Source organism: Aedes aegypti, chromosome 3 (assembly GCF_002204515.2).
Source record: "Aedes aegypti strain LVP_AGWG chromosome 3, AaegL5.0 Primary Assembly, whole genome shotgun sequence".
In the NCBI taxonomy this organism is placed as follows: domain Eukaryota; kingdom Metazoa; phylum Arthropoda; class Insecta; order Diptera; family Culicidae; genus Aedes; species Aedes aegypti.
This window is the reverse complement of record NC_035109.1, coordinates 267,363,705-267,388,014: the sequence shown is the minus strand read 5'-3', so window position 1 is coordinate 267,388,014 and position 24,310 is coordinate 267,363,705. Positions and strand designations below refer to the sequence as shown.

Sequence of the window (24,310 nt, the reverse complement as noted above, 5' to 3'; positions counted from 1 at the left end):
TGGTAATATATCTGTCTAATCCATGATAAAAATTTTAAATTTATATAAAACTCTTCGCTAGCGATGCAAGCAAAGGTAAAAATCAGTCCGGACTTAATAAACAGTTTGGACTTATTGCATCGGTAGTAAAGAGGTTGATGAAAATCTAAAATTTTTAGCATGGATTAGACAAATATACTACCAAGCTTTCATTTGAGACTAATTTTGTTCGAATCGGTCTATTCTTGCGAACGCACCAAACATTTATGTAGAAAAAAAGCCAAAAAGGTTGGTCACGCCTGATATAGGTTGTACCATAGAATTACGTTGTTACAGTGATCATTCACGTCATAGCTGCAATCATTTCACCAGAAATTTGCCCTTCTTTCTTAAATAGGCTGTTCTTCCAAATTTTCGTTGGATAAGCTAGTCACTAATATTTCCATATAGAACAGCTTTTTTTTCAAGGAATATATCCTGAAGGCGTTCACTCAAGTCAATCCTGCTATAATTATTATCAGAAATTTTCCCTTTCGTTTATCTTCTTGTATTAAAACAGACAGGTCTCTTATGGATTTTCTTACCACTTTTCTGCCATCAAAATTTCTTCATTATCTTAAATAAAAAAAAATTTGTTTGTGATTATCTCATCGAAATTCAAATTGATGATCCCACAAACCAACAAAAGTTTTTACCGTACCGGCAATCAAAGGCCGCCGTTTTTCTAACATGTACAAGTATATTAACGTTTTCTTGTTATAGCGGAACGGTTGTCTATCAGGTTGGTCTTTAAGCGGGTTCCATAGAACTACTTGCAACGACTATCTCTTTACCATCGTTTACGAAACAAAATCTTTAAGAATACCTTAATGCTAGTAGCCCGACTCCTACAAAAATGAGTATAGGAAGTAGGTACTAACGTCCAATAAGAGACTTTACTACATCCTAATGTTGTGCATATTATAGCTATGCTCTCCTTAATAAATTTACCCTTCTTTTAGAAACAGGCTATTCTTCAGAGCATTGCAATGTAGCTGTGTGATTCTCACCAAAATTAAAAGACAAATCCAAACAAAACTTAGTATGTAAAAATTATTTGCTGAAAAAGTAAGAGGTTGTTTCCGAGATACAACCACCAAGTTGACGTTGGATAACGTTACGAACTTATGAAAGATTTCTACTGATATAAATCCAATCAATTATCATACTACAGTGATACCTCCATGAGTCGATGTTCCATGACTCGATATCGACTCATGGAACCATACTAAATACATAATTTCATGGTTACTATGATGGTCCCTAGAAGCAGCTTTCCAAAGAATCGCTATTCCATGACTCGATACTTCCATGAGTCGATGGTCCCTTCAATATCGACTCATGGAGGTTTCACTGTAATTGTTTCATGTCAATTCTGACCTATTATGGACATAGTGTGTTATTATTTAGTTGTTTCGGTTAACACTTCAACACCGATAGAAACGGTCGAAGAAAGAAGAAGCATGAGCGGTAACTCTTGCTCTCCAAACAAATATTGCGGTTGACCGTTAGGCCCACGCATGATCCACTAAGATTGGTTGCTTAAGTGGGTTCCAAAGTCAGTTTGAGGTTTAGGTACTTCTCCATGAAGTCCGCGAACTCCATGTTCTCCTCTTTGCTCAAATCGATGTTAAAATTGCCAGTCACAATGATTGGCATGATCTCCTCTTGATACTCGCAGAAGTTCCGCACCATGAAGAACTTCTTCTACGTCGTCGTGGTATCCGAAAAAATGTAGAGGCAAATCTGCGATTCCAGAGCCCGGCCGTCATGGTCCTGCATGAAGCGAGTGTGGCCTAACTGATCGGTTTGTTTGACAGGTTGATATCTGTGTGCGATCTACGTTAAGCTTGTCAGCATCATGCCGAAGGACATCCAGCTGACTCGTCGTATCCGTGCAGAACGCGCTTAAATTGAATTGCAGCACAATTTCAAACAAAACGGCCCTTTTCAGGGATGCAATTCGACGTAAAAGAGTTTCAACCAGAGACGTTTCATCTATTACTATTAATTGATTAATTCATTTATTTATCATTTATAATTTTGGATGATTAGGATTTAGGAGATAAATGGCAAACTAGGTTTAACCTAGGTTTCCGTCGTTCGGGTCGAGCGGCGGTAGCATTTTTGCAGTTTTCTCCGTGTGCGTATTTCGATTCGATCGACAATTTCTTATCAAATCAAAACATCAATAAAAACTGTTGCTGATTATTTTTAGCTTTTTGTTTGACAAGTTGATACTCTCAGGTTAAAACTTAAAGTTTGTAAGGATGCTTAAAATATATCCCCGAGCCCGATTTCGTCTTCTAAACTCGTACCAATTAGCTCATACGGTTGAAATAATGCTATTTCTGTTAGATATCAGAGATTTCCTTATGAAATTGCCTACATTTAGGCATTTTCATTGCAATTCTTGAAATTAACTATTCATTATTTCTTTAAATATCGCATTATTGGAATTCCGGGAGGTCATATTCATTCGTTTCAAAAAATAACAATAATCGCATTGACAAGTGATCAATTTCACCCCGAAATGAGATCCCTGATTTTCTATTTAAGATATGATTTTTAGTACTAAAAACACATTGGTTAGACAATTTTGGCACATGAGTCAAAGAGGCTGACCGTCGTTCGTGTGCAGAGGCTGACCGTGCATTCAGTTGTTTGGCATTTCCAACATTATTGAAAACAGACAAGAAAAACTATGAAAAATGATCAATTTCACCCAAAATTACGGTACATGTAAACTTCAAAACGTCAAAACCTTATAACAGCAAGAAAAATGTGCTTTTCTATGGAAAATAAGACATGCCTCGACATTTACCAATCAATCAATAGTTTAGCCATGAAAATCAATAGTTTTTATTATTGCAGTAGATTCATAGAAAGATTTCCAATCGATTGATGCAAGAATCTTAGAAATCTATGCTGGCGTTAGTAAGTTATCAGCAGTCAAAATCTAACCACTTTTTGTGACGCGAGCGATTTTTCGTTTTTCGAAATTGTACCCCAGTATGTTGCCGTAAGACGTTATCCAACGTCAAAAGTAGCTGCTTTTTTATCTGCTAATATTTGAAAAATATATTGTTGAGCCAAATTCGTTGAGTACTCATAAGGAATCGTACAATTTTCTCCCCACACTCATACTAGAATAAGTCTCGAAATTTTATGCATTCGGGGTAGTGGCGTTCGGGGTAATGACCCATTCGGGGTAATGGCTTTCGGGGTAGTGGAATTCGGGGTAGTGGCGTTCGGGGTAGTGTCATAGAGTCGATATATAACAACATTTTTAAAAGAACAATAGTTCAGTAGGATATGTTCAAATTATTGTATCGTATTTTTTTAAACTAAAATAAATTGCCGTGAATCGTAAGTCAGTCCCATCTGCATTTTCGTCAAAATTGAGTTGAGTTCAGTTTTCAACACATCTTCCAATGCTATTTCGGCTGCACTAATGAGATAATATGATTTGTTCGGAAAAATATAGGAAAAAACAGCAAGCCAAATTGTCTCATAATGAAAAGTAACCGCATGTTAGTCCCACTACAGATCTCTGTACAGTGTAACACAAAAATTACCCGTGGTTTGATCATCTTTATATTTTTCACCGAAAGATATCGTAGTAAAAAGCAAACTGTGAAAGTTTCATTAAGATCTGAATATGTTCCAATCCCCTGCAAGTTTTTGAATATTCGTATGAAAATCGAGTTTGAAAACTTCACTGCAGTCCATTTTCTCAATACCTACTTTTAACAAATAGGACTGACTTGCGATTCACGGCAGTAAATGAAATGAAAATGACACCATTTGAACATTATCGGCAATCAAATTTCAATCACCAAATACACAGTTTTCTTCTATTAAAACGTACCAATGAAAATGAAATTCAGATGATTATTTGTTCTATCAGCTTCCCGCTGACGATATTTTCGAAACTGAACAAACAATTTCATCCGAGATGGCATCAATTCAAATGAATACACCTGAAAATGCGACTGATTTGGAACTGCCGAACAGATTTGCCTGCAGTTCTTTTGAGAAAGGTGCCGAAGAGAATAAGGCTGCCGATAATATTCACACTGATAAGAAAAGCGTTGTGGAAACGTTTCTAAAAAACATTTAACAAGTCTGTCGGTTCGAACTCGATAGACAATTGAGCAATGCTGCCCAACGACTCAGACCGTTTGACAAACATTGACTCCGTCCCCAGGATGGTGATCATGTTGGTGCTATGTTTGACCGTGTATTATGCTGCTTGACGAACCAATTTAACAGTTTGTAAAACCGGCTTGACCGTTGGCGAATCGGTTGGCCAAAATCAAACAAGTTTGATTTAGCTCAAACCACCGGAAAGCGGAGCCAAATGTTTGACGAACTGATCGTACGGTCTGTAGGGATCCTTCGGCGTCCCATGAACGGCCGATGCAGATGGGTTGCAAATCAAAATACGTGAATTTACACAGCGTTGACGTCATGGTGATCAAGCAAATGTGCGCTCTTGAGTTGTTTCTATATATTTTACTAACCTTTCCCACAGAGTATTGTTTGATCCTTCGACCTGGTTGCTTGCTCTTGCGAGGGCGAGCGACGGGGGCAGGATCAAACATGTCACGCGTCGTTCGCGTACCACGGTGGAATAGTATCGCGGATCGCGTTAGTAGTGTTTGATCCTTTGATCTTGTCACTTGCTCCTGTGGGGGCGGGCGACAAACACTTGTTCGGCGTTCAATGCGTTTATCGAGTAATATCGCGAATCCGGTTGGGCGCAATAATTTCAAATTATATACTTATAGTTTACCAAAACGAATCCTTTACCCAACCCTTACCCATATCCAAACTCCCTGTGTCTACTTGTGGAAGTGCAGAGGACTCCTCGGCTTCTATAAAGCAAGTAACACGTCAACATTTCCCTCCCATCCCCAAATTGACCTGCATTCGGACGCAGCCGGCGCCGTTATTGTTTGTTATAATAATGAGAGCACCAGTACTTACACATTGAGGATGCTACTGATCACGAGTAGTGTCTGTTGGTTCCCTGTGTAAGTACAGCTGTTCTTGCAATAACGGAGTAGCATCTGCGGGCGATCAATCATGCTCATGCTCATTTTACTAACCTTTCCCACAATCTTTGACCTATTTCTTTAGCAAACCTACCAGCTGTTCTATTTGTGATTCCATCAAAAGTTCAACAAGGAATTCCTCCAAGGATTGTATCAGGAATTTTTACAAGGATTTCATCAGGAATTTCACCAGGAATTCCTCCAGTTGATGCTGCAGGAATTACTGTAGGATTTCTACCAACATTCCTTCATGGATTTTATCGATAATTCCTTTATTTTTTTTTAATTTCTTTATTAGTATCATTCCAAACATTACATTCATTTCTTATATCTAGGTATTCTGTGTTATTAGACAACACTATCATCCTAATTTGGCAAAACAAATTTAAGATTTTATGAACAGTATGTTAACAACATATTACATTTCATTTGCCGTAGCAGTTCAGATTTTTTACAGGTGAGTTGATTTCACCTGCTTATAAGAGAAAAAAAAAACGCGTTGAATATACTTAACCTAACTGAACCTAAACATATAACGCATTAATCGTGGCAACAGAAGATTGTAACGATTTTTGCCTGAAATTTTTAATTATTTTATTTGACATTTGTTCCAATGTTTCTACATTGGATATTCAATGTAACTCATTGGTACTATACCAGGGAGGAAGCTTCAGAATCATTTTCAAAATTTTATTTTGAATTCTCTGCAGAGCTTTCTTCCTGGTAATACAATAGCTAGTCCATATTGGTACAGCATACAACATGGCTGGCCTGAAAATTTGTTTGAATATCAAAAGCTTAACAACTACCGAACTTACCGAAAAGCTAAACCTTACATATAATTTGCAATTGGATTAGATGGACAAATTGGTGTGAAGATTTGCGAAAAAGTTACACGTCTTCTCAGTGAGAATCGAACTCACGACTCCCTGATCTCTTGTTAGGACTCATGAACGCAGAAGTTATCCTGAATTCGATTTCAGCTCAATAATCACGTGGTCCTTTTTCGCAAAGTGAACCTCTTTCGGAAGAATTAGATGCCCATCCAAACACAACGCTTTCTATATATATCCAATGCCTAGCCCGAGAGCGCATTGTTTTTTAGGCATAGGAATAGCACACTACACTAGCCAGCAACTGCGTTGGAAGCCCACTCAATAGAAACCTCAGCCAGCGCAGTTGCTGGCTAGTGTAGTGTGCTATTCCTAAATGTCTCTATGAGTTCTTCTATACAATCAGAAATTCTTGCATGGATTCCATTAGGAATACTTTTAAGATTTCATTATGAAATTCTTCTGGGATTCCAACATGAACACCTTCTGAGATTTCATCAGAAGCTCTGTCAACGATTCTATACGGAATTCTTCTGAAGGTTCCTCCAGGAATTCTTCTAGGGTTATTCTAGGTCCCACCTGGCTATATACTACGGATTTCTCCCAGAATTTACTAAAAATTTTCTCAGAATTTTCTTCCAGGGGTTTTCTTCGAGGGACTCCACTCGGAATTTCTTGAGAATGCCAAGGATTCTCGAGAGTTATCAGGAATTTCTCCAGGGATTTTATCATAAATTTCTTATACAGATTTCGCAACTGGAATTCCCCAAGAGATTCCTTCCAGATTTTTTTCAAAGAATTCCTCCCCTTGATGAATTCAAGGGATTCCTCCTGAAATTCATTGAGGAGTTAATCCCGGAATTCCTCAAGGGAATTCTCCCAGAATTTTTCAAAGTATTTCTCGAGGAATCTTAGGGAATTCTTGTGGGTTATCTAGAATTCCTCCAGAGGTTTATTCGAAATTTCTGATAAGGACTTCATCAGTAATTAGCGATTCCATCAATATATCCTCCAATGACTATCAGTAGTTCCTCCTGGGATTCAAAAAAGGAACTCCTTAGGGGATTCTTCAAAAAAATTTCTTAGTAATTCCATCAGGAATTCCTCAAGAAATTCTGGTTGGATTTCCTCTAAGGATTCCAACTAAAAACCCACCACATAAATCCTTCAGGGATTTCTCTAAGGATTCAATCAGAGGTTTCCAAGGATTTTATCTGAAATTCTCATTCCTCTAGAAACTCTTCCAGAAACTCTACCAATATTTTTCCGGTGATTTTAGCGGGAATTCAAAAAATCCCCCAGATGTTTTTTTTTAGAACATTCTGAAAAAAAAATCCTCTAATGATTCCGTCAGGATGTTTCCCAAGGGTCCCATAACGAATTTTTCAAGGGATTCAATCACAATTTCCAATGAAGATTCCACCATTTATTCATCCGGTGGAGATTTCATCAGTTTCTCTAATTATTTCACCAGTAATTTTTCGAGCGATGAGTTTTTTAAGGAATTTCACCAGGAGTTCGTCCAGGGTTAACGCTGGGAATATTACCAGAGTTTCGCCAGAATTTCCACCAGAAAAATCAACCCGAGGGTTTTGCCAGAAGTTCTACCAGAAAAAAACTTCAAAAGTTTTACTAAGATTTCCCTTCTTAGGATTTATTCAGGGTTATCAAAAATTCTTCCATGAAATTAACTTAAAAGTTTCCAAAGAATTCATAAGTTTTTTTTTCTGAAAAACACCAATATTTCCGCGAGAAAATCTACCTGGAAACTTCTACAAAATTCCAAAAGAATATTCCTCCAGGGATTTTACTGGTATTTACTCAGAGGATTAAACAAAGCATTTCTCTACATGCCTCCAGGTTGAATCCCTGGAAGATTTTTTTTTTTTTTAAATTTCTGGTAAAATCCATGGAGCAATTTCTTGAGAATTTCTTGGAGGAGTTACCAAAGATATTGCTGGAGAAATTCCTTAATATATCTGGATGATTTAAATATATCTCTGAAGGAATTTCTCAAGAATTCTCTAATGTAATACTTGGTGGATTCCTTGTTTGAATTCCTGCAAGAAATACTGGAAGGAATTGATTGATAAATTCCTTCCGGAATCCTCGATGGAATTTCTGACGAACTCTTTCAATAATTCCCAAAGAAATCCCAGGACGAAAACCTCGTTGAGTCTCTTCCAGAAAGAATCTTTGAAGGAAACACTGCAGGAGTTTATAAAAGAATTCATTGTAGATTCCCTAGAAGAACTCTCGGAGGATGACCTGGAGGAACCTCTCAAAAAATTACATGCAGAATATATAAAGTATTTCCTGGCGGAATCCCGTGGAGAAAGTTTTGGTAAATTATTTTGCAGTATTTCTTGTGGAATCCCTGTAGCCGTTCTATGCATGTATTTCTGTAGGAATTTTTGAAGGATTGCCTAGAGAAAATAATGAATCCCTGGAAGAATGTTTGAATTAATTTCTGAAGGATTTTCTGAAGGAATCTGTCGAGGATTTTTTTAGGGAAATCCTAGAAGAATAACTGGAAAATTTTGAAGAGGATAAAATTTTGGTAGAATGTAATTCCTTGAAAGGGATCTCGTGAGCAATCTCTTTAATAATTTTTAGATGACTTCCTTGTTGAATCGTAGGAAAAGAATCCCGAAAGAATATGTAATTCTTGAAGTTTCACAGTAGAAATTATTGAATAAATCTTTGGAGGATTTTTTGGTGGAATTCTTGAAGAAAGCATTGGTAAATTCTATAAATGAAATCTATAAATGAAATTTTTGTTTAAAATACAAGTATTTAGTATCGACTAAGTGTTCCTGCTGCTGGCCCTGCCAATAATCCGGTAATAAGGCTGATACAAATATTAATTTTCTTTTATGTCACCCCCCCCCCTTCGAAAATCCGAAAATTTTGAAGGGGAGAAAAAAAAAGATTCATCATATTTTTGACATCAGTTTGGTTTTTTCAATTTACAAAGTAGAAAACAAGTAAAATAATGAACCAGAAGACGATTAAAAACAGTTTAACAACCATCATTAAAAAAAAATTCAAAAAAATAACTTTTTTTTTCATTTTTATTTTTTTGTTCCTGATTTATTTTTATCCCCCCCCTCGTGGCTTCCAAGTGGTCTCGGACATAAAAGAAATTTAATATTTGTATCAGCCTAAGTTGTCCTCACTACTGTAGTAACAGGTCTACGTTGACCAAACAAAGTGGTCTCTCATGTATGATTCGAGGAACACTTAACCTAAAAAGCTAAAAATGCTACTCGATGCTTGAGCGCTAGCAGCGTAAAAAAAGAGAAAAATAAATAAATAAATAGGTAGTTCCGTACGGAAGTTTTGGAACTTGAAAGTGTGGTTTACCTTGGGAAGCCGAGCTTTGGTTACATGGGAGTATACCTTCACCAAATAATACAAGTAACTCTAATAAATTTACCTTCACCATAGCATGACATGATTACACTTTTATCCCCGCAGATTACAAACGAAGAATGTGTTGAACTTACCTTCCGCGAAGTGCACTGCACTTGCGATTCGCTGCAGTTTTTCGTACTCAAAGCATCCGGGAAACAGTTGACCAGCTTTAGGTTGTCAATACTGACATGTCCCCTCGCTCGTCCACCGAGTCGATTGGGCACAACTTCGAACAGAATCTGAAAATCCTTCGATATCCGATCGATCCGGAACGTGGTTCGCTGCCACTTGCTCAAATCGTTGCCGAAAACTTCGGCTGGCACCCAAGACGGATCCTGGTTACCACTGGTCTCGATCACTATCCGCAAAGTCCCATGACCCATCGAACTCTGATGGGTCATCATTTCCAGGTAGCAGTGTTCCCGGGTTGCTCCGAACATCGGCGAGGTCAGTATGTGCTGGGTGCTGTTCGACGTCAACCGAAGATGCAAAAAGTGACCATTGGCATCGCCGAGAATGTCCGAACTTGGACCCGGCATCATACCGGTTCGATTCGATGCTGTGAGGTTCGCACCGGTCACCACCTGGAAGCTGTTGGGGTTCGTTTCGTCCGCCTTCCAGGCGCACTCGGATTCGAAGTTGCACATCACTCCGAGCATGTTGTCTATTTCCAGCGCGGTCGGCTGCTGGTGCGGGTAGTGCTGAAAAGAGATGAGTATTTCATTAGGTTATGCCACCACCAGAAAATCATTGAATCATGTGGAAATGTTTTTCGGAATGAAAATGAACCTTGTGTTAATGCATGTTATGTTTAAATACTTCGTTTGGTTTAAGCGGATTATTTTTATTACTCTTCTTTTTTTTATTATGAAAACTAAATATTGTTGCATTTGTTTATTGAACATCCATGAAGAAATTCAAAACTTTCGACCAAGAAAACGCCGAAACTGAAGATAGTGAAGTGAAAGACAAAGGCGAGGACCTTGTTATCAAGACGGGGGATATAAATTACGCCAAAGTCCTGAAGTCAATGTGAGGCCCGTAGAAGTTATCCCATTGCGCGCAGACGAGTAGATCTTAAAACGGAATAGCTAGGATCGGGTTAATGATTCTAGTCTTAATGAATGATGTCAATCTAAATGGCACAGCTCATAAGCAGTTAACACATAATTGCCTGGCGATGAGGTCGAATTGAGCTGTCTGGCTGAAGAAACCATTCTCCCTCCAGTGCAAAAATCTGGATGATGCCACCGATACAGCAAAGATCCTGGTTGAGGCGGGAATCGAACCCACACTCCTTTGCACGATGCGGCTAAATGCCTTGGTGACACTAGCCGCACGGCTACGATGCCCACTTAAAAAAAGTTTAAAGTGGCCACCATAGTCAAATAAACACTTTGAGCTTACAGTTACTCTATTCATAACAAGGCATAGAGAAAGAGACGTCACACGATCTGTTTTAGCGTTAAAACACAATTGTTCCTAATGACAGGTTTCCTCGTGAACCTCCGGTGGTCCCAAAAGTGGTCACTTAAATAAAACATGCTTTCTCAGTCTATTGTTGTCCTATTCATGACAATAAAGGTAGAATCAGGCGTAATATCCATTTTCAGTCTATAGTTAACCTATTCATGAAGAATGAGCCATCTCATGATATTTATTGGAGTTCCATTCCAATTTTCTCCAATTACAGGTTCACTCGGGGACATCCGAAGGTCTCAAAAGTGGTCACAATAGTAAAATATACACATTGAGTCTACCGTTACCCTGTGCACTACCAGACATAAAAAATGAGCCGTCGCATGATATGTTTTGGTGTAGAAACATAAATGTCCCCAACGACAAGTTCCTCCCGGAAATTCCGGTGGTCCCAAAATTGGCCACTGTAGTCAAATATCAATTTAAGGTCTACAATAGCCCTAATTAGCACGAGACATGAAAAATGAATCGTCGCACGATATGTATTAAAGTTCAATTTCAATTGTCCCTAATTACAGGTTCCCTCGGGACATCCGGTGGTCCCAAAAGTAGTCACTGTAGTCAACTATCCCTATTTACAACAAGACATGAAGAATGAGCCGTCGCATGATATGTTTTAGTGTCAAAATCGAAATGTCCCCTATGCAAGGTTCCCCCGGGGCACTTGGCGGCGCCATGAGTGGCCAAATCTGTACAAGACTCATTTTCAACTTATAATAGGGTATTTAATGATAAGCTAGGGAGAAAACAATATTGCGCGACGTATTTTAAGTGAATAAAATGTTTGATCCCAATTCGGATCCACTACCGGCACCGATTCCGGGGAAATGGATATATCTTGGTTGTTTCTGGACCGATCTTAATACATGGCGTACCAATCGCTTCAGAACTTGATCTTCTATCTTCATGTGCAGAACAATTTTGTTTTTTTTTTACCGAGATCTTTGCTAAAAACACGTCATAATTTTAGGGCATGAGACTTGCTTCCGGAAATCCGGATTTTCACCGGTATCCGGTGGTCATTGTTTATCTCCGTGGATGCACCTCAAAACTAGATTAGTTGACCCGTCCATTACTTCTTGAAGAATTGAAATCAGTCAATTTTTGTCAATGTTACAGCATTTCAAAGTTGGCCAAATTTTTGCCTGTCCCAGTTATTTCGACAACCCCCTGTAGATTCTAAACATGTTCGATTGGCTTGATATGTATTTCAGTATTATTAGGGTCTTAGATACAATTGTACAATAAATCTGACGCTTTTGTATGCGCAAAACGATTTTGCTTCGTATTTCTTTCTAAGCGATTTTTCTAATTGCTCATTTGACAATGTGGTGCCTAAAATCTGTTTTGGTACTGTAAACCGTGGTACAATTGATTCCAGGGGTAAATTGAATGAGGTCGGAATGAAATAGGATGATAAACATTTCCGCTTCTGGTTTTTCCGCCCATCGAATAAAATAGTCCATATCTTCACGCAATGGGTTGGCTAATAGACAGTTTCACAAAAATCAAAATGTCTGGGATTCAACCAGTCACCCCCTAGTCCTAGTTGCAATACTAAAACAAACTACCAGACAAATTTTCATCCAATTTGGAGAAGATTTGGAGGTGCCTCAAGTCGAATTTGTGTTTATTGGCTATTTTTTACATTCAAAAAATTCTTACGAGAATTTGGAAAAACAAAAATCAAAATAAATACCACTAGTTGAACGTATTATTAGTACTTTACAACCTTTGAGAACACTGTATGCCGATTAGAGATGGTTTTGATCTCATTAAATTGATTTCTGTTCATTAAAGTACCTGTAAAACATACATTTCTCTACAGTTTTTGTTCTACGAGATTCTTAACCTCATGCCTAATCATAAAAGTTCAACCGTAGTATCATTCCTTTGTCATTTCTGAACATTATTGTAGTATATTATTTTTGTATTGGAATTACAGATAAATTGTATAAAATCATCGGAAATACGATATTCCTCATTTCCCTGCATTTAGAGCTGCTGCCTTATGGCGCGATTGCTGACATGTTACAAAATTGAACATAGTAGCTTTGCCTTTTCAATGATGGATGATGATTGAAGAAAACAGCTATCAAATGTCATCTACGCAGTCATGTTTCAAGCAACATTCGCATTTGATGCCAAGCAATTACATATGTGATATAGCCCCGAGGTCAAGCTTCTCGACTACCTATCTTGAGGATCAGAGTTCAATTATGATTTTTTTTTTTTCGAGTGAAACCAATATTTATTATATGCAGCATAGAAAAAGGACTAAAGGCGCAAATCACTACTTGAGCGTTTCTCTTCATTCACTTAGAAGTGTGAGATTTTTGTGAGTTCTATTGATTAAGACTCAGCCACAAGATGCACCTTTGAACAATGAATCGTGATGAAATTTTTTGGCCTCAAGTCATTTGGTCCATGGCAAAAACAAAACTCTAAATGAACTCCCGTAATCAAACTCTGATCCTTGAGATCAGTAGTCGAGAAGCTTGACCTCGGGGCTATATCACATATGTAATTGCTTGGCATCAAATGCGAATGTTGCTTGAAACACGACTGCGTAGATGACATTTTATAGCTGTTTTCTTCAATCATCATCCATCATTGAAAAGGCAAAGCTACTATGTTCAATTTTGTAACATGTCAGCAATCGCGCCATATGGCAGCAGCTCTAAATGCAGGGGAATGAGGAATATCGTATTTCCGTCCGATGATTTTATACAATTTATCTGTAATTCCGATACAAAAATGATGTACTACAATAATGTTCAGAAATGACAAAGGAATTATACTACGGTTGAACTTTTATGATTAGGCATGAGGTTAAGAATCTCGTAGAACAAAAACTGTAGAGAAATGTATGTTTTACAGGTACTTTAATGAACAGAAATCAATTTAATGAGGTTAAAACCATCTCTAATTGGCATACAGTGTTCTCAAAGGTTGTAAAGTACTAGTAATACGTTCAACTAGTGGTATTTATTTTGATTTTTGTTTTTCCAAATTCTCGTAAGAATTTTTTGAATGTAAAAAATAGCCAATAAACACAAATTCGACTTGAGGCACCTCCAAATCTTCTCCAAATTGGATGAAAATTTGTCTGGTAGTTTGTTTTAGTATTGCAACTAGGGCTAGGGGGTAACTGGTTGAATCCCAGACATTTTGATTTTTGTGAAACTGTCTATTGGCTAAATATTGCGTTAACATCATATTTATTTCTAGTTTATGAATATCTGAAGATGATTTTGTTTTATTTTCAAAACATGTTATCTTTCCTTTAGAAATATCACACCTTTTAAAGGTAAATAAAGAAGTTAGTACCGTAATCCTGGGTAACATTGAACAGCGGGGCAACATTGATCGCAATGGCCCTCCGCATAAAAAGTTCGAATCAACATTTATCGATGAAAAATTTTTAATTAATGCATGATGATTCCCTTCCTTCTATTCATGAGCTAATAATAAACGTTATGGTTTATGCATAAATTGAGTTGTGTTCATGCGTAAATTTTTCAACTTTTGGAAACAATGATTTTCATGATTATGGATGACGCGCTCAAACAATCGTGTCTCACATGAGTTCTGAAAACGATATGAGCAAAATAAATGCAGTTATTACTGAATATGACATTGCTGAAAACGATTCCGTTGTCAAAACTTTCATAAATATGTTCAGTTAGGCATAATTCACACATTACTATAATAAATGCAGAAAATCCTTAGGAAATTGCCTACATTTAGGAGATTTTCACAATTCAAGCGTGTGCTAGAATAAGGGCGTAAGTCGCATGATCGATTTCTCTTCATCGATCCTCTCTTCTGCTAATAAAGGTGACAAGATGCGGGTTTGTCTGCATTTTTTCACCTCAGGACGCAAGATTACATCGCTTCCTAGCGTTCTGAAGTGAAAAAATGCTAACAAACCCGCATCTTGTCACCTTTATTAACAGAAGAAAGAATCGATGAAGAGAAATCGATCATGCGACTTACGCCCTTATTCTAGCACATGCTTGAATTGAGGGTGTTTTTAATTATGAAAAAACTCAAAAAGTAAATAAGTCGTAAGTGTTTGGTCTTCGTATTCGGCTTCAAGGACCATGATATTAATAATGATATTTTAGACATTACCGATCGTCGTTATCATGGGTGACCAATTTTACCCCATATTAGCTAAATGCAAAAATCACTTAAACATTTTTTCTTGGGTGCCAGTACTCATTTCAAAAATATAAAGCTTACACCATATACATTTTCAAATGAATTGTTTAAGAAATATCCAGAAAAATGATCAATGTTACCCCGGATTACGGTACTGAGATTCAAGATGTAGTGTTAGTTGAAGTGTAAACTACTCAACTCATGATACATTAATTATTTTGTTTTATGAAAAATAGTTTCTCTTAGTAGTGCTACTATAGGAACAATAGGGTTGCTATTAATGCAAGGAAGCTTAAATTTTAAGCAAAACTATTCATTGAATAAGAGCTTTCAATCCATGCTTAGCAGGGAAAATATGAAAACTAATCAGAAACTTTGTTTTTGTACTGAAAATGAGGGTGGCGAATACTGGACCACTTGCACCTGTATTCGCCACGATTACTGAATTACGTTACTGAATTCGCCACCTATGTTGATTTCCTATGGAAGGTGGCGAATCAGGAACACCATGGCGAAAAATAGGTGCAAAGGAGCAAACATTTTAAGGAAAATGATTTTTTTCTATTATTTTCTAAGAAAATTTTGCGGTTTCGGAGAATGTTTTCGCATCATCTTAAAGCAATATAGCGAATACTAAATCATTAACAACCATATATGTCGTAAAACGGTAAATAATTAGGGGTGGCAAATAACTGGTACATGGCGAATACCGGTACACCTTCCCTACTCAAGTTATGTTGTTTTTCAATAAAGCTTTCTCATACTGACTGCGAAAGTGCTTGACTACTATATCTTTTGAATGCCAAGTGTACATTATTATAGTAGAGCCATAGAAATAAGCTCTTATTTGAACTTCATAGATATAATGGTAAGTATACAAATCACTGTAACTTCTGATTTTCTCGAAGAAATGGTTTCAAATTCTCTGAGAAGTTCTTGTTTTAAAATATTAATGAAAAGCTGATAATTTCTTGGCTGGTTTACAAATTAATAATGCTGCACCGTTGGGGAATATTTTGAAGCATGTACAAATTCCTTCCAAAATAGCTCAAATCCGTCAAATCACGATAACTTTCGATTCCTTCGTTAGAATATTTTCAAATTCACGGAGAAGATGCTTACTATATTTTTCGAATGGTAAGTGCCAGATTCTAGGACATTTTTTGCGTTAAAAACGATTTCTGGCTTACCGTGATGGTGAACCTCATTGACAAAAACAATCTGTATAAAAAGTTTCTTAAGTGATTAAATAAATTAAAAAAGTAAGAGGTTGTTTCCGAGATACAACCACCAAGTTGACGTTGGATAACGTTAGCTTCTTTTATTTCCTGGTTTGAGACCGTCACGAACTTATGAAAGATTTCTACTGATATAAATCCAATCAATTATCATACTACAGTGATACCTCCATGAGTCGATGTTCCATGACTCGATATCGACTCATGGAACCATACTAAATACATAATTTCATGGTTACTATGATGGTCCCTAGAAGCAGCTTTCCAAAGAATCGCTATTCCATGACTCGATACTTCCATGAGTCGATGGTCCCTTCAATATCGACTCATGGAGGTTTCACTGTAATTGTTTCATGTCAATTCTGACCTATTATGGACATAGTGTGTTATTATTTAGTTGTTTCGGTTAACACTTCAACACCGATAGAAACGGTCGAAGAAAGAAGAAGCATGAGCGGTAACTCTTGCTCTCCAAACAAATATTGCGGTTGACCGTTAGGCCCACGCATGATCCACTAAGATTGGTTGCTTAAGTGGGTTCCAAAGTCAGTTTGAGGTTTAGGTACTTCTCCATGAAGTCCGCGAACTCCATGTTCTCCTCTTTGCTCAAATCGATGTTAAAATTGCCAGTCACAATGATTGGCATGATCTCCTCTTGATACTCGCAGAAGTTCCGCACCATGAAGAACTTCTTCTACGTCGTCGTGGTATCCGAAAAAATGTAGAGGCAAATCTGCGATTCCAGAGCCCGGCCGTCATGGTCCTGCATGAAGCGAGTGTGGCCTAACTGATCGGTTTGTTTGACAGGTTGATATCTGTGTGCGATCTACGTTAAGCTTGTCAGCATCATGCCGAAGGACATCCAGCTGACTCGTCGTATCCGTGCAGAACGCGCTTAAATTGAATTGCAGCACAATTTCAAACAAAACGGCCCTTTTCAGGGATGCAATTCGACGTAAAAGAGTTTCAACCAGAGACGTTTCATCTATTACTATTAATTGATTAATTCATTTATTTATCATTTATAATTTTGGATGATTAGGATTTAGGAGATAAATGGCAAACTAGGTTTAACCTAGGTTTCCGTCGTTCGGGTCGAGCGGCGGTAGCATTTTTGCAGTTTTCTCCGTGTGCGTATTTCGATTCGATCGACAATTTCTTATCAAATCAAAACATCAATAAAAACTGTTGCTGATTATTTTTAGCTTTTTGTTTGACAAGTTGATACTCTCAGGTTAAAACTTAAAGTTTGTAAGGATGCTTAAAATATATCCCCGAGCCCGATTTCGTCTTCTAAACTCGTACCAATTAGCTCATACGGTTGAAATAATGCTATTTCTGTTAGCTATCAGAGATTTCCTTATGAAATTGCCTACATTTAGGCATTTTCATTGCAATTCTTGAAATTAACTATTCATTATTTCTTTAAATATCGCATTATTGGAATTCCGGGAGGTCATATTCATTCGTTTCAAAAAATAACAATAATCGCATTGACAAGTGATCAATTTCACCCCGAAATGAGATCCCTGATTTTCTATTTAAGATATGATTTTTAGTACTAAAAACACATTGGTTAGACAATTTTGGCACATGAGTCAAAGAGGCTGACCGTCGTTCGTGTGCAGAGGCTGACCGTGCATTCAGTTGTTTGGCATTTCCAACATTATTGAAAACAGACAAGAAAAACTATGAAAAATGATCAATTTCACCCAAAATTACGGTACATGTAAACTTCAAAACGTCAAAACCTTATAACAGCAAGAAAAATTTGCTTTTCTATGAAAAATAAGACATGCCTCGATGTTTACCAATTTTTCAATACTTTACTCATGGAAATCAATAGTTTTTATTATTGCAGTAGATTCATAGAAAGATTTCCAATCGATTGATGCAAGAATCTTAAAAATCTATGCTGGCGTTAGTAAGTTATCAGCAGTCAAAATCTAACCACTTTTCGTGACGCGAGCGATTTTTCATTTTTCGAAATTGTACCCCAGTATGTTGCCGTAAGACGTTATCCAACGTCAAAAAAACAGTCAATTCTCTCTTACTCAATATCCGGTATCGCGATATCCAATTGAAGAAACATAGTTAAAGTTCGATTACATGGCTATCTTGATGATTGCATGGATTGCATTTGCACTGGTTTGGTATAACTCGATATCTCCACAACTCGATGGCCCCTTCAATATGGTGGTAGGCCATTTGAAACCATAAATTTGAAATTACATTCATTTTTAACGCTTCTATTGAATCCGTCTGACGACATCAGGGTTATTTTGATACAAAAATGACACTTTATTCAACAATAATATCGTCTCCTTAATGCTACAACTAAATTACTCATAAATCAAAAAATCATGATGTGCAACATTGAAAATATGACCATTGTACAAGGTGATGGCTAATCGCAGAGAATATGATTGATAACTAAACTTTAACTTGTGTATTTTGAATCAAACGCTTATGAGCCGTGGATATTTTGCAGATCTAGTTAAAAATAATATTTTGACATCAAAAAGTCATAAATTTCGATTTTCGGGTTATCTAGTTGTAGCATTAAGGGAACGAAATGCTCTTGAATAAACTAAAGTATATTAGTACAGTTATTGCCATAAGTATTGCATTATTTATCCAGAAATTATCTTTATTTCAATTATTAATTCTTCTTTTGAGTGGATTAAATTTTTGCACTGAAAATGTTGATATATTTAGAACAAATTTACCGCTCTTACCAACATTAAATTTTGTAAAGCTAAATGTTGAACATTTTTATATGTTGCTGTTTTATCAATTCTCGTAAAGCCCGGCTTGCAAGAATTGATAAAACAACATATAAAAATGATCATTACTTTAGAAACAGCAAATATTTCAATATTTTTTTTACAGACACATGATATTCTTTCGAGATATGCTGGAAAAAATATAATTTCAATCATAAAATTTACCTTCTTTCAGTGATAGACGGTATTTTTGATTTACACTTTAATAATAAAAATTAATTTAGAATCGTTCAAATTTTGCCACAAATATTTTAAATGTGTTGTTTATTCGAGTTATGCTGTGAGAAGATTTTGTTCTTGCGTTAATGCCTTAAACATTTTTAACGACAACTAATCTACTTTCGTATTATTTGCATTATGCTGCAATAATAGATCTTTGAATTAAATCTTTCATTATTTTGCAAATAATTTTTCCCTTCTTTTACCAAGTAATTTTCATCAAGTGCTACGTCCGCACTGGGACAAAGCCCCATCCACAATGCAATGTTCTTAAATCTTTCCCTTTATTATTATCTGCCACATAGCGTAAAAAAAATGAAGTTTTTGCGTGTCTCAAGGATCAAATTATATAATTGCATAGGATGGATCAAGATGGTTATGGATCAAATAGGGTGGAGTCCAACCTATAAAATTCAAAAAAACAACATGGAAACGTAAAATTGTAATTTAAAAGCACGAATTGAATCGTTCCAAATTGGAACTTCGATTAGTAAACTGTTTTGAGTGTAATATATACATAGGATTGCATAATAATTAAAAATTGTATCGGTTTCTGAAAACCATATTGTTTGCGCCGATTGCCAGCAACCACACGTCGACCTATACGATTCGAATAATATCTAGATAGTTTTTTTTCCACTATTATAAGACCATTAACCCTAGCATTAAAGTCCCAGCACAAAAATACGGTCGCGCTACTCTAGCTAATGTGTATATATCAATCTATCCCGTATCGTATCGATCGCTTCACGATCGATGATAGGGCCGATCGCAGGTAGCGATCGAGTGTTCAAAAACATCGCACCAAGTCAGCAAACCGCACTGTAAACTACATTAATTTAGTCTGCAATAAACCTTTCGCACGTTAAGTGGCCGTTCATTACGTCGCGTGTTTGCATAGTGAACCATTGTGAACAAGCTCTTTAAGGTCTAATAAACCGTCTCAGTCCGTAAAAGTTACCTCGCGAGTTTAAGTTTTCCAGAACTACGTATATCCGACGATCCAGAACCAGTGTCAAGTGCGTATATCAGAAGGCCGGCTCCAAAGGCACGTTTCCCACCAGTTGGGAGATTTGTGCCATCGCCATATTTGAGCCTATTTCATCATCTACTCGATGGGAGAGGAAAGGGAAGGGAAAGATGGGAGGAAATAGGAGTGGGGTCCCTTGAAGAGGGAAGATCGCATAAGCGAAATGAGAGCATGTAGCTCCATACCACAATGGGTTCGAACAGCGCCCTAAAAAGGGCACTGCAAAACGCATGAGCGTAAAGAGAGCCTATAGCTCATTACCACAGCGGGTTAAGAATAACAGGATGTCCTGAAGATTCAGGCTTCTGTATTCAGTTTCACTTAATAAGTGTTTACCAAGTAGTTGGAATCGCATTTGCGCAAAAACTGGACAGTTACATATCAGGTGATACGAAGTTCCATAATCGGAGTCACAACTATCACACACAAATGAGTCAGCACGCTGAATATTTGCCATGTGATAGTTGAGTCGGCAGTGGCCTGTCAACGCTCTGACCAAGAGACTGCAATTCTGCTTTGACAGATTTGTTAAATACTTCGCCACCCTTGGAGATGGCTCAGTAATGTACAATTTTGTTTGACGACATGACTCCAAACTATTCCAATATTGCTTGTGCTGAGTTGCCGCCCAAGAATTTATCTGAAGCTTCACCCAGCACTTCGAAATTGGAATAGCCGGTTCAGGGCCAATGAAGTCATGCGATGCTCCATCGCGAGCTAGCTTATCAGCCAATTCATTTCCAGCGATGGAAGAATGGCCAGGTACCCATACAAGGTTTACAGAGTTGACTGAATTCAGTTCCTCAATTTGAGTTCGACATGCGATAACAAGCTTCGACCTTGAGTTGGCCGAAGCGAGAGCTTTTATAGCAGCTTGACTATCTGAACAGAAGTATATGACTTTACCCATTACGCGCTGTTGAAGTGCTGATTGCACTCCACATATAAGGGCAAATATTTCCGCCTGAAAAACGGTGCAGTTTCTACCAAGTGAGTAAAACTGATTCAGCCTTAGCTCACGAGAATATACTCCTGCACCAGCTCTACCTTTAAAAAGGGAGCCATCAGTGTAACATACTATATTGTTTGATATACTTCTTTCCAAATAGCCAGACGTCCACTCTTCCCGTGAAGGGAATTGTGTGATAAATGTCCTGTAAGGAAAGTGACAAGCAATTGTGAGATCACTTGGAGCAAGGACAATTTTGTCCCAATTCACCAAAAGTGGAAACAACGAAGTGTGTGTAGATCTACGATTCACTGGATTTTTCTCCAGTAGATCCAGTACCCATAAACGGTAAGAGCAAGAAAGTGCTTCTTGTTTAAGATATATGTGTAGTGGCGCAACGTCGAAAAGGGCCTCGAGCGCTGCTGTGGGAGTTGTAGAGAACGCACCAGACATCGCCATCAAGCACATCCTTTGGAGATGGCCCAATTTTGATTGGATTGTTCTCACTTCGCCCTTTTGCCACCACACAAGACATCCATATGCCAATATTGGTCGAACAACTGTTGTGTAAATCCAGTTGATATATTTGGGTTTGAAGCCCCAAGTTTTACCAAAGGTTCGCCGGCATTGACCGAAGGCCATGCAAGCTTTTTTGACTCTGAAATCAATGTGAGGTGTCCATGAAAGTTTGGAATCTAAAATAACTCCGACATACTTTACTTGATCAGTCACATTAATCTCAGTGCCAAAAAGACGTAAAGGTCGAATTCCATCGCGGTTTCGTCTTTCCGTAAAAAGAACAATAGATGTTTTATTCGGGTTAACCGAAAGGCCATATTGGCGACACCAACTCTCGACTACCTGAAGAGCACTTTGCATCAGGTCGAATAGGGTGCTTATGCACATACCAACTATCAGAGCTAGATAGTCGTCGGCAAATCCATATGTTGGACAACCGCTATTATTGAGTTGCCTCAATAGCGTATCTGCTACGAGATTCCACAGAAGTGGTGATAAGACTCCCCCTTGGGGGCATCCGCAAACACTCAATTTTCGAATCGCTGCTTGACGCAATGTCGAGAAGAGATGTCGGTTTTTGAGCATTTGATGAATCCAATTGGTGATCATTGTAGGTAGCCCATGGTTTCGTGCGGCTTCCAATATGGCATCGAAAGACACGTTATCAAAGGCACCCTCAATATCCAAGAAAACACCCAAGCAAGATTGCTTCTGAGCGAATGCTTTCTCGATATCGTATACAACTTCGTGTAAAAGAGTCACAGTGGACTTTCCAGATTGGTAAGCATGTTGATTCACATGAAGAGGCATGTTTGCCAAATAAACATCACGGATGTGATGATCGATAATACGTTCCAGACATTTAAGAAGAAAAGAGGTCAGACTGATTGGTCTAAAACTCTTCGCTTCTTCATACGACGCACGGCCTCCTTTCGGGATAAACTTTACAGTAATATCACGCCAGGATCTGGGAATATACCCGGTAGCAAAACTGCTTACAAGTAGCTTTTTCAAAACATGTTTGATAAACTCAAACCCCTTTTGGAGCAGAACAGGATAAATCCCATCCGCTCCTGGAGATTTGAAAGGAGCAAAACTATTAAGTGCCCATTGAATCGATTCAGTAGTTACGATACTGCGAGCCGAGGCCAGAGACTCGTAACTACATGAAAAGACATTTGGTTCATCCGTAGATGCTATGTCCACACATCCGGGGAAGTGTGTATTGAATAGACATTCTAAAACTTCTTCATCGGAAGAAGTAAAGTCACCATTAGGTAAGCGAATTTCGTTCACTTGGAAATCCTTAGATTTTGCAAGGATTTTGTTCAGCCGACTGACTTCACTCAAACTGGAAACATTTGTACAAAGGTTTTTCCAGCCGGATCGTTCAGCAGAACGAAAAGCCTTCTTGTAAGCCTTGCGAGCCGACTTGAACGACTCTGATCCAGCTGAACGGCGTCTGTTCCAACTCCTTCTACATTGTTTCCTGAGTCTAGTCAGATCGGAATTCCACCATGGGGTCCCTCTTGTAGTCTTTACAGACCGCAGAGGACATGCTTCTTCAAAAGCTTCCATAATGTAGGATGTTGTAGTATCAACGGCATCATCCAGATCACTTGGATTTTCAATGGACGGAGAATATCCATGAAATTTGGTCGCAACCAATTCAATGTAGAGTTCCCAGTTTGTTGACCGGGGATTCCTAAAACGCAAAGTCTGCGCAGTTACATTTGAATGTTCAAAGAAGATGTAGCGATGATCAGATAATGATTCCTCATCTGATACATGCCAATTCGTCAACTCGTGACTGATTCTATTCGAGCAGAGCGTTATGTCTAACACTTCTTCTCTATTAGAAACCATGAAGGTTGGGCGATTGCCTATGTTAAGTAATCCAAGGTCTGTACTACTTAAGTATTCCATCAGACTGGAGCCTCTCAAATTGATATCTGAGCTGCCCCAGATGATGTGATGAGCATTGGAATCACTGCCTACAATCAGCGGAAGGCCTTTTGTTACGCAGTGTACAACAACTCGTTTGAAGTCATCCGTTGGGGATGGTTCATCATGTGGTAAATATACCGAACAATAGACGTATTTCCTGTTGAGGTCACCAACAGAAACATCGATTGTGACAGCACATACATCTCTGGTCGTCAACTCAGAAATGAGTGTAGCAACGATTGCTTTATTTACGAGCACGCATGCGCGGGGCATGGAGCGCGAGTTTGCCATTTCAAGTTGCATAGTGAACCATTGTGAACAAGCTCTTTAAGGTCTAATAAACCGTCTCAGCCCGTAAAAGTTACCTCGCGAGTTTAAGTTTTCCAGAACTACGTATATCCGACGATCCAGAACCAGTGTCAAGTGCGTACAACGAACACATATTATGGATCAATTTTCATATTATGGATCAAATTATAACATATTATATTATATACAAGTTTTCCACCCATTTTTATCTGCTAAAAAAATGAAATTTACAATCCTTGATGTTTTATTAGTTTCATCTTTAGTGCCATTGTCTGAAAATGTCGAATCCGATGCTTAAAATGGACAGAAATGGACATTCTTCGGAAGTGATCCATAACT

At 37.8% G+C, this 24,310-nt stretch overlaps 1 protein-coding gene across 2 annotated transcripts in view; it reads right to left on the bottom strand.

The window, feature by feature from the left end:
• LOC5579652 (ALK tyrosine kinase receptor) overlaps positions 1-24,310 on the bottom strand; it is a 119,192-nt gene that overhangs the window by 19,718 nt on the left and 75,164 nt on the right. For both annotated transcript variants that reach the window (XM_021853768.1, XM_021853767.1), the window contains exon 3: positions 9,421-10,029. In XM_021853768.1, coding sequence (XP_021709460.1) covers positions 9,421-10,029 — 609 coding nt within the window. The remainder of the gene's footprint in view (positions 1-9,420; positions 10,030-24,310) is intronic.